Source organism: Nilaparvata lugens, chromosome 7, assembly GCF_014356525.2.
Source record: "Nilaparvata lugens isolate BPH chromosome 7, ASM1435652v1, whole genome shotgun sequence".
In the NCBI taxonomy this organism is placed as follows: Eukaryota; Metazoa; Arthropoda; class Insecta; order Hemiptera; family Delphacidae; genus Nilaparvata; species Nilaparvata lugens.
In genome coordinates, this window is record NC_052510.1 from 36342020 (window position 1) to 36354254 (window position 12235).

A 12235-nucleotide genomic window follows, 5' to 3' on the forward strand; every position below is an offset into this window, starting at 1 on the left:
TGAGCCACTGCAAACATTCATTCATTTGTGAATGCACTGTATCAATTATTATTTTTGTAAGTGAACTATCACTCTCCCGAAAAGTACGCTATACTATACGTGCTTACCTGCTAACTTATATGATTGTTCACAAGTATTATGTGATCTCGGTTTATATACCCACATTTATTTACTAGGGATTTCAGCTATATGATCAACAAATAGAAACACTACACTGTTCTACTTCTCTATGGTAATATCTTTCTGCATTATATTTTGCATAAGCTTATCGACCAGAAAATTGTAAATATTTACAGTGCGTTATGATACATAAAACTTGAAATTTTTGTATTGTGGGAAGATGAATTTCCAAATTTAAGAAGTTTATGTGGAACAACAGTTAATTTCCAATAGTCGTTTCCATTAAAAACACAATTCGTTTCAAGTGGAACTGTTTGAGATTGCGATTAGTCAATTGAAAATTATTATTGATTCCATTGCACAATAGATAATCAAAGTAGGTATGATTATTCATGAATCAATCTCTATTGGAATAATCTAATGTTGAACCAAGCGAGATCAAACTTGAACCGAGAGCACTCGAATGAAAAATTCTTCGAAATCATAACTTTAAAATTGACTGAATTGTAACAGGTCGAACAATTGTACCTTGCCGACTTTGATGTCTAATGCCATTGACCTGAAGATGGCAGAGTATTCCTATTGAACGTTTTATTGTAGGTTGAAATGAGTCTAGTGAACTCCATTTTTGTCCTCTATTAAAAACGTTTGTGACGCTTTAGTAATAGTTAGGATACAGAGTGTACCATAATACTCAGCAGACCAGTCCAAAATTCCTCAACTCCACGTGTTTTTTTTTTCTGTAATGTTTTAGACTAGATTTTTCCCCAGGTAAAAATGTTGGAAATTTATCTTTGATTCTCCAAAATTTGTTTCTTCCAAAATTATATTCAGTCATGGAGAAAGATAAACTTCTATTTCCTTATTTTGAATTAAGCTAACAGTGTGTCTGTTTGGGGCGCTTTCAGTAATGCAGAAGCAACAGTGATAGGTGCTGATGGGTCTTCAAAGACTGTTCAAATAGTGGGAATCGACTACTTGGGCGCTCTGCGGGTGCACGACCAATTGAACGACGAGTACGCGCTCCATCCCGACGAGAACTCGTTCGACATGCAGTCAGCAATCATCGCTCCCAAAGTCTGATCAAGCAGATTTCAATAGTTGCAGCCAACATAGTTATAATTATTGGTTTTATCAACCTTGTTATTGAATTTGTTACTAAGTATCCTAATTGAATAATATTGTTAAACTACATAATTAGATAATGATGTAGTCGGCTAGGGACTTTCTGTCCAACGTCAGATCTATGTAATTTTAATAATTGAGCCTAAATATTTGTGTATTCGCTGTATAGTTAGCCACTAGAACCTCGATGAGTTGAACATTGGGCTCGATCTAAACTTCGTGCAAGACATTGCACCAGTTAATCGAAATTAGTTAAGTTGTATATATTTTGTGGTATCTTCTTCATAATGTCTCATTTTGGTAAGCATATCAATTTGAGTATATTCTGTAACTATTTTCAATTTAACATATTATTTATGTTGAAAATAGAGTTATTCATGGGATGTCACGTTCGTTTTTTCCTTGTGTGGAGATAATCATCTTTTGTTTAATTTCATAGCCACAAAGGATGAAATTTCAATCCTTCAAGATCCATTGAGAAGGTGTCTCCAGAACTCAGTCCTATTCAAAAAAGAAATTACTCCACCACTCATGTATTCCCTAGAATTTCTTCCGTATTTCTATATTGTAATACCAGAAATCGAATTCCCACATAATATCAATTATTTCAATTCATCGAGGTACTTAAACGAACCAGACTTTGTCTGTTCTTGTGTCTTAAATGTGAAACTGTTCTGCTATAAGTGTAAATTCATTCAGCTACTAGTGTGAATTACTTTATGATACCTTAGTGCTTGCTCTTGAGGTGTTCAATTTCATGAATATTTATACCGTAGATGTGCAGGGCAAGCTTGTTGGGTTGTATCATTAGAATTTAAAAAAATATTTTCAGAGCTTTGCGGTTCAATTTTTATAAATATAGCCTAATAACATTCGAGTGAAACGAAAATAATAGTTTTGTGGTTATTCAGATAAACTATTTACTTCTATTTGTATTATTTATTTTGCCCTTAAATTATACCTATAATCGTATATTGGCTATAGCCATTATTAATATAATATTACCGAACGTTCAACAGTGTGAAGATCCATTATTTTGAATTAGTTGAGAATAAAATAATTATTCTTATACATCCGAATATCTATAATGAATGTTGAATTATTACATATTATGAATTATTATACATGTTAATCAAATCAAATTCTCTGTGTGTTAGGGCTAATTGAAAAGTAAAGTGTTTAGCAGTTATTGTTATTGAAATCAAATTTTTTATTACTTTTTGAAAGTAGTAGGCCTACATAGTAACTAGTAAACGAATTCATGATTAAGAATTGATGAAAAGGATTTGGCAAAGTCGAAAAATCTTAAGATTTTTTTCAACAGTCTAGATTGTTTCCTTCCATGGCATTGTGTTCAAATTAGGTACTCTTTCAAAATATTTCTTGCATGTCATTATATTATGGTTTTTTTTTTAAATTCTCCATTAGCTAGGAATAATTATTCTTGTATAGAAGATTTTAAACATTATCTACTTGTATGAATTGTTGAGTGTTACAGATTGTTCCAAACAATATCTAAACTCACGTAAGAAGGGAACTATACTGGGATCAATATTTCAATTGAAAATTAGACAAGGAGTGCACCAGTATTTAGCCAATCACATTTGAATGTTACTGCAGTTGTCTAGGTGCTACAAACTAGGCTATTGTGTAAGAGTTCAGTTCATTCGAGAAAAACTATGTGAAATCAGAAATATCGCCATGTTATTTCAACTGCTAGTCAAAAATGTCTAATAACTTTTTCCTTTGAATATAGTACATAGATTTTTAAGCACTAATAATTAATCATTAACTGTACAACATTTAGCTCACAAATGTCTCTCTTTAGTTCCTAATCGGTTGTGTTTAGATTAAATTCCATAGATGTTAAGATTTACTTTCATCTTCGTAAAATTCTTGAAAGTTTTATGTTGCCAATAGTCTGACTAGTCATTAGTGTAGGTATCTATTTTGTGGTTATAGTATATCTACGGTATCACAGTTGCACGTTATTGAGCTTCACTCAACGAAATCCTAATTATGAGTTTAAAAACCTTAGAATGTTGAAAATTATATGAAATTTTATATTAAGGAATAAGATTTCTTGTGTTTCTGAATCTATTTATTGGTTTCACATTTCAAATTATTCATATATCAATATCCATGATGGCCTATCCATGAAAAATTGAATAACATAGCATTAAGTTTCGACATTTTGAAGATCTTCACTGAATTGTAATCTTTCATTATTCAGCCTATATCAGTTTTTATCATATAGACAAATAACTATTGTTGAAATAATGATTCTTTGAGGATTAATGAAAAATGTTGGATATACTATTTACGAAATTGTTAAAGCTATTGAGGTGTATTATTCCAATTCAAAACCTCATTTAATTATGAGTATTCGAAAAAAAGTTTAAAAATTATTAATTGAAATCCCGTTTGGAATATCTGCTTGTTAACTTTTTACAGTTAATAATTATGATGATGTACTCCATATAATTAGAGATTAACGTATTTTATTGAAAAATGTTTTAAACAGTATGAATCCTTTTAATAATTTAAAAATGTTAATATTCAATTTAAAATGAAATACTTTCATAAATTTTCATTAAAGTTTTCTAATTCCTAGTCATTCCTAATCATTAGAGGAAATTCTTAATACAATTTTAAAGTTGAAAGTGTAATACTCTATCTTCATTTCAATAAATTTTGAATTGAAACACAGACAATATTAAAAATATCATTGGACTTTTGAAGAAGTGGTGAATCACTTCAACATTCGCAGTTTTTCTAGATATTGTTAAATAGCCTATATCTAAATGCTTTATTTGTTATTAACTGTTTGTGTTATTCCTGTTTAAATATATTGAAATTATTCAAACTAGGCCTAATCTAGATAGATATTTTTGTTCATAGATGTATAAATGTTACTTTTATTAGACATTTGTGAAATCAGTTGCAATATAGAAATAAAAATGTATCATGATCAAAACTAACACATTCTAATTCATCTTTAGACCATTATAGGACTTTATTACTATCAATTATTTATGTTGTTTCCCCATATTTATTAATTCTCGTATTTATTACAGTAATAGTCTATAAAAAAATTGTATCTCAAACAGTAACTTAAATTTGAAAAATGCTGATATTTTGGTATAACGGAAAACTGAATGCGGCATTTCACTGCTTGGCTGGCTGACAAAGCTTCTTATAATGAGTGAAATGTGCCCCTTTTTGCGTTGCCAAAATTTGAGCATTTCTTCATTTACAATAAATTAAATAAGAAAATCTTGTCTTGTAACGTTTATAACTTGAATTCGTATTATATAGGCTAGAAGACTATTAGGAAACCATGCTGTGTCTGCAAGTGTCCGAGCGTGTCGCGGGCTATTACTTTTTATTCTCATCACGGTAGCCTACAGCACTCAAACACTCTTTGGACATCTCACTGGGGTCGCCAGCCCGACCATCACTGAGACACCACATACCATTGGTGTTCGCAATTGGAGTCCCAGCTTACTTTTTACACGGACAACAACTTAGCCTACTGTTACCTTCTGGGTGTCCCATCTCAACCTGGTTTCCTAAATCAGATAATACATAAGATGAAATTTATAGGTCTATCGTGCTAGTTGCAGCAAAAAGTAGGTAATTTTTGATCGGCTCATTCTATGTTTAGTGAGGTTCACGTTTCAACACTATTCAACAAAGCAGATAGCGCTATCTATTTCTCGCTTTGCTCTGTTGCCAGATCGTCTTTTAACATTGTAGAATTAATTAACAAAATACTTTATCTTAATTATAAAATTTATTATGAAATTATTGAATAATATAATTTCTTGCTAAATAAAGTATAATTAATTATTTTAAACGAGAATAAACAGTTAATATTAGCTACATCAATAAACCTGTATCAGCTACCGTCTATATAGAAGGCATTGACAAGTCAGATGTTCGGCATCGTTGTTCCAGTATCTTTTTCCACTGCCATATTAACGCGGACCTCGCTATAGCAACTTTGATGGTGGTCAAAAATTGACAACTTTACAAAAAATAATGTTATCGCTATGACGATAACATTATTTGTAAAGTTGTCAGTTTTTGACCATCATCAAAGTTGCTATAGCGATAACATTCTTATATATATTAGGATTTTACGGTGAATCACCGCCTTCCTTCTTTTAGTCGGATTTTCCATGTTTGTCGGTCATTCCACTCCCCATCTGTGAGATTTCTAGCCTCCATGGCGTCGTCCACCTCGTCTCGCCAAGATCGTCTTGGCCTCCCTCGCTTCCGTCTACCCAATGGGCTCCAGTCCGTCACAATTCCGATCCACTTACTTGCATTAGCCCTTCTCACGTGCCCATACCATACCAGTCTCTTGTCCTCAATGAACTTCATTATATCCGATTTAACTTTCATTCTGTTCCTAATCTTTTCATTCCTTACTCTATCCAACCTGGTGACCCCGCAACACCTTCTCCAATACTCCATTTCCACAGCCAGAATCTTACCCCTACTTCGCTTGTTCGTCACCCATACTTCTGCACCATATGTCATTATGCTTCTGACTATTGTATGGAATATCATCTGTTTGGTCTTTCTGTGGATACTCTTACTCCAGATTGTGGGATGCAGTTGTCTTATACAACTTCTAGTTTGCCCTAGCCTTCTCTTTATTTCTTCATCTGTACCCCCGTTTTGCGTAATAGTATAACCCAAGTATTTAAATTTATCTGTGCCTTTAATTTCAACGTCATCGTCTACTTTGAGATTCTGCGTGACTTCACTATTTGTTTGCAAGTACTCCGTCTTGTCTAGGTTTATTTCGAGCCCCGCCTCCTTGTATTCTTCCTTCAGCCTACGCATCATGTAACTCAGATCTTCCTCATCCTGGGCTATGACCACTTGATCATCTGCAAAGCAAAGGGTGAACAGATGCTCCTCCCTCATAGGTATTCCCATTCCCTGACATTTCCTTTTCCATGCTGTCAAGGTGTCTTCCAAATAGATTTTGAAAAGAGTTGGGGACGTACTGCAGCCCTGAAGTAGGCCTTTGGATGTTTCAAATGGTACTGTAATGGTTTTACCAATTCTGAGTCCAATTCGATTCTGTTTGTAGAGTTCCTTTGTGGCCCTTATAATACTTGATGATATTTTGAGGTTTTCCATTGCTTTCCACAACTTATTCCTGGGGACGGTATCATACGCTTTTCGGAGATCCACAAATGCCAGGTGTACTGAACGGTTTTTTTGCACTTTTCTTCTCTATTATTTGTTGGAGAGTATATATATGGTCAATACAAGATTTACCGACTGAGAAACCAGCTTGTTCATCCCCAATCTTTCCATCTATCTCTTTCTCCAACTTAATCTTCAAGAGTTTTCCATAGATCCGTGCTATTGTTGGTAACACCGCTATACCCCTATAGTTTTCACATTTATTTCTACTTCCTTTTTTGTAAATTGATGTCATGTGTGAAACCTTCCATTTGGCCGGCATGCTCTCTCCATTCATCACTCTGTGGAACAACACGGTTAGGATTCTGAATAACTTTTCTGAGCCGTACTTGATCAATTCTGGATTGATTCCTCCAGGTCCTGGTGATTTATTATTCTTCAAGTGTTTTATCACTCTTCTCACATCCGCCTGTAACAAAGGAATCTCCTCCCATTCCTGCTCCTCTGATCCCTCCAGATCACCCATAAATTTCTCTCTATCCTCTGTCAGCAACCTTTTATAATATTTCTCCCATTCTCCTGGTTTAATCTGTGACACCACTACCTTTTCCCTTCTGTTAGTTCGCAGACTCTTTAATACTTTCCAAGACTCTGAACTTCTTGTCCCGCCCAGGTATTGATCAATTTGTCTACATGTATTCTCCCAATGTGTATTCACCTCTCCTGCAATCAGTCTCTTAACCTCTCTATTCTTATCCATATACTTCCGTCTGTCGTCCGTTTTTTTTTGTATTGAGCCACCTCTCATACAGAATCTTCTTGCTCCTTATCTCTTGTTTTGTACCGTCTGATAAATTCAAATTGTTTTTATATTTATGGACCCTCTCATCTTTCTCTCCCAAAGCTTCAAATGCTGCTTGCTGAATACTCTGCGTTATGTGGTCGTAGGTGTCCTCTGGACTATCAAATGAAAATTCCTCCAACCTTTGATCCAACCCACTCTGATAAAGCGCTCTTATACTCTCCTCCTGGAGTAGTTCAAGGTGATATTTTTTCAGTTTTGATTCCGGAGTTTTGCTTTCTTTAACATTAGATTCACCATCTTGCCTGTTTTCCCTTCTATTGCCATTCCAGGGAAACTCCAGTTTGGCTATAACCATCCTGTGATCAGACCCGCATTCTGGACCCCTTTTCACCCGGACATCTTTCACCAGTATTGTTGTTTTTTGCCTCATTATTATATAATCAATAATTGATTTGAGACCCCGTGTCTCTTGTGTCCATGTGAATTTGTGGATCTCTTTATGCCTATAGAATCCATTGAGCACTCTCAAACTCTGCAGTTCACATAGCTCAATCAATCTCTCACCACTATCATTTATACTCTCCTCTCCAAAAGAACCCACAACTGTATCTCCAATCCTTCTGCCAGTTCTGCCATTGAGATAACATTCTGCATCATTAAAATTCTTTTGTGGAGATTTTGAAAAATCTTTCAGTGGTGTGGTTCCCAAAAAGGTTTTGGTAGGCCATGGGGCATTAGGGGCACAGTAGGGTAGGGGTAGCCTACGATGTAGCTCATAGGACTTTGCAGTGTTTACATTCAAATAAAATGTCAAGTTTCATATAATATTTACAGTTCATCGATGTAAACCAAACATGAATTATATTATATTTAAGTATAAAATATTTACAGTTGGCTACCTATTTTATTATTCTCATCCACAGGGCCGCCCCGGGCGCCGCGGTCGTATAATGATTACCGCCCCGACATTTTCGGTTCAAGTACATTTATCTCACCTTCACGTTTAAAGTCTTGAACCATTTTCTTATCAATCCATTTCTATATATAAATCATTACTTATATGTGTAGTGTGAATTGTGGCATAAACAATAAAAACTTGATGTTCACTTATTAAACTTTGGCAAATACAGTCACTCTAAGCATAGCATATGCGAATATTTTTCCAGTCATTAAGTGATCCTGTGCGCGCCCCTAGTAGAAGAGATCCATAGAAATCGATTGAAAAACTCTATTGATATCAATATGCTCATGGATATCAATACATGTTCATGGAAATCAATAGGAGTTTATGGATATCAATACACATCACGGTAAATACAGTCAATGAACTTCTATTGATATCACTGAACGTACAGTGATAGTGAACTCCAGGTGCTCATGGATATCAATAGAAATAATGGTAAATACAGTCAACGAGAATCTATTGTTATCACTGAACTTTTAGTGATATCAATAAAAGTAAATGGGTATCATTAGAAGTAAATAAAAAACAAATAGACATCATGGTAAATACAGTCAATGAGCATCTATTGATTATATTAAATCTTCATTGATAAGGACCGGTTTCTGAGCTCTCAGGATGATATTACCCATGTTAACACACGATGTGAAAATCACGTTTCTTCACTTGAATAAGAAGTGAAAATGTTAAAAGTGAAAATCAAACATTTTTTCAACTCTTAATTTAGGCTTTCTGACCAACAGTTTGGATGTAAAATCGAATTTCATCCCCTTTCTATCTGTTGCAAAATCGTTTACAACACACTGTTATCGAGATAAAAAATTTTCACGCCAATTAAATTTCTGATGGAAAATTGTTTGAATTTCCCAAAAAATCCCACTTTAAGCTTTCTTTTAATTAATTCGGGTGCAGAAGTGAATTTCCAGCACTTTTTGTTTCTTGCAAGAATCGTCTATAAGGCACTGTTAACAATATTTAACCTTTTGCGGTAATTTTAAATGCAGTTAAAAACTTAGTAGGTAGGTCCTAATAATTTTGGCAGATTTCCAATTTTCCCGAAACAACGTATTTTTGATGACTGATTCGGGTGTAGAAATGAATTTCCAGCACTTTTTGCCTCTTGCAAAAATCATCTACAGCGAACCGTTAACAATATAATATAGACATTTTGCAGTAATTTTAAATGCAGTTAAAAACTTAGTAATAATTTTGGCAGATTCTCAATTTTCTCGAAACAATGTATTTTTGATGACTGATTCGGGTGTAGAAGTGAATTTCCAGCACTTTTCGTCTCCTGCAAAAATTGCAGGAAAATCCTGCAGTAAATTTTGTCCTCTGCGAAAATCCTGTCAGATGTGCTGTTAACGTGCCAACTTACTGACATTTAAATTTTTTTTAATTTTATTTGATCATGAAAAATTCTAAAAAAATCATGAACGTTTCTGTTCATATTGTCAATCTTATCCTAGAATTTCACATAGTTCTTTCCAAAATTGGAAAAGTTATACCACTTTTTCAAATTATATCACAGTTTATGGGGAAAATCGTGCAGTATCTGAACTATATATAAAGAATGTAGCCGAGACAAGGTTTAGCTGGCCAGTAGCGCTTTATTCAGATCACACAGATACACACTATACAATAAGATATAGATGGCACTACTTCAAGTAGGCACCAAAATACAAATTTCTCCAACACTCCTCCTTGATTTAAATTTTTTTATTATCAAAAGAAAAAAAGTAAAATCATCAGATTATACATCAAATATATGGAATGAATACAAAAAAAAAACAAACAAAATCACACAATAATATTCATACCATTTCTCATTTTGGAAAATTTCTCATATGACAGAGCTTTAGTTAGAATGTCACTCAGATTTTCTTCACTTTTTACATACTTAATTATTAATATACCTTTACATACAACATCTTTGATGAAATGAGCCTTTATATCGATATGCTTACTCCTTTTACTATTCTCAAAATTTTTAGTCATCTGTATGGCAGCTTGATTATCAATAGATAAATAAGTTTTACATTCATTGTAACCTAAGTCATTAGAAATGCCTTTCAAATTAATTAATTCTGTGGCTGTACTTGCAGCAGCCAAATATTCAGCTTCTGCAGTTGACAGAGCAACACAATTTTGTTTTCTTGAAAACCATGATACAGGATTTCCAGCAAATAAAACTACACAACCACTGGTACTTTTCCTATCAAGTTTATCCCCTGCCCAATCTGCATCATTATAACCCTGTAATAATTCAGATGAATTAGAATGAAGAGTGAGACTATAATCCTGTGTTTCTTTCAGATATCTTAAAATCCTTTTCCCTGCTTTCCATACTTTTTCACTCGGTTTTTCAGTAAATCTACTCAAGTAACTAACACTAAATGCAATGTCAGGTCTTGTACTAGTTGCAATGTAGGTACATGAGGCTTCCAATTAATTCACGAAAAGGAACATCAATTATCTCATCATTATTTGACAGATTCAAATCTTTTTCCATAGAAGTTTTCATACCTTTACAATCAAGCATCTGAAATTTGTTGAGTACTTTCTTTATGAATTTTGTTTGAGACAGTTTCAAACCATTAACGCTCCTCCTGAATTCTATGCCTAGAAATTCCCCCATATGTTTAGCATTGAATTTTTCTTGCAAATTTATAATTACATTTCCGGAATTACCAGCAATCAAAATGTCGTCAACATAAACTAACATATTTACATCATCAGCAATATACAAACAATAATCATAATCAGAACGTTTGAAACCAAGTTTATTAGCAAAGTTATTAAATTCATCATTCCAACATTTGGGCGATTCCCTGAGTCCATACAGTGCTCTATTCAATTTCAAGACTTCACTTTTGTCATAATTAGTTCCATCTGGTGGCAGAATATAAACTTCAGTATTGAGTTTTCCATTCAGAAAAGCAGATGGAATATCCATTCAGAAAAGCAGATGGAATATCCATTTGAATGATCTTTTGTTTTCTTAATAATGCTACATTTAAAAACATCCTAATACAACTCATTTTAGCAACAGGAGCATAAATATTATTTCCCTTATCCTCAACTTGAAATCCCTTAGCTACTAATCTGGCCTTTCTAATCCCATTATCCTTATTCCTAAAAACCCATTTCGTTTCTATGGCTTTCTTCCCTTCTGGCAATTCTACTGGTGTCCAAGTATTCAACTTTTGTAATCCATCAATTTCTTTATTAATTGCTTCTTTCCATTCTTTCTGTTTGATTGCTTCTGTGAACGTCATAGGTACTTCATCTGACTCTACATACAAAGCAATCACTTCATTACACTCAGTTAGATACCGATTTGGAGTTCTCTCGGTCTTAGATTCAGATTATTTTCTTCCACTTCTTCCTCACAATCTTGTTGATTCACATTAGAATTTTTATCATTTATGTGATTTCCAGTACACAAGTCTTCTTCATTATTCTCCGTTTGCTCTTGATTTCTGTTTACATCATCATTACATAGTTCTCTCTCATAATCTTGTAATGTCCTTTCTCGATTTCTTTCTACATTTTCAGTACATGATTCTTTCTCACTATTTTGTGAAATTTGTTCTCGATATAAATCAATACTTACTTTCGAATCAAAATTGTCACTTTCAGGGGATTTATTTTCATTGAAAAGTGCATCTCTAGTAACTACTATTGATTTACTTACAATGTCCATTAACCTGTAATTATTTGAGTTCCCATCATAGCCTACTAGAATCATTTTCTTTGATTTAGAATCCAGTTTCTTTCTTCTACAATCCGGTGTCAATGCATAGGCTTCTGAACCAAATATTTTCAAGTGTTTCAATGACGGTTTTTTACCTGTCCATACCTCAAAAGGAGTAGAGTTTGGTGTTGGACATGTCCCTGATCTATTCAATATGTATACACTTGTATTTACAGCTTCTGCCCACAGATTCTTAGGCAAATTTCTAGACAATAACATACACAGAGTCATTTCCATAATTGTTCTATTATCCCTTTCAACCCTGGCATTTTGCTGTGGAGTATACCTAGCTGTTCTT

General features: G+C 33.7%; 1 protein-coding gene across 2 annotated transcripts in view; it reads left to right on the forward strand.

Annotated features, from left to right (window-relative positions):
- LOC111058010 (biotin--protein ligase) overlaps positions 1-2838 on the forward strand; it is a 98410-nt gene extending 95572 nt beyond the window's left edge. For both annotated transcript variants that reach the window (XM_039432641.1, XM_039432642.1), the window contains exon 12: positions 1029-2838. In XM_039432641.1, the coding sequence (XP_039288575.1) occupies positions 1029-1203 (175 nt within the window). In that variant the 3' untranslated portion in view covers positions 1204-2838. The remainder of the gene's footprint in view (positions 1-1028) is intronic.
- Positions 2839-12235: the final 9397 nt, after the last annotated feature.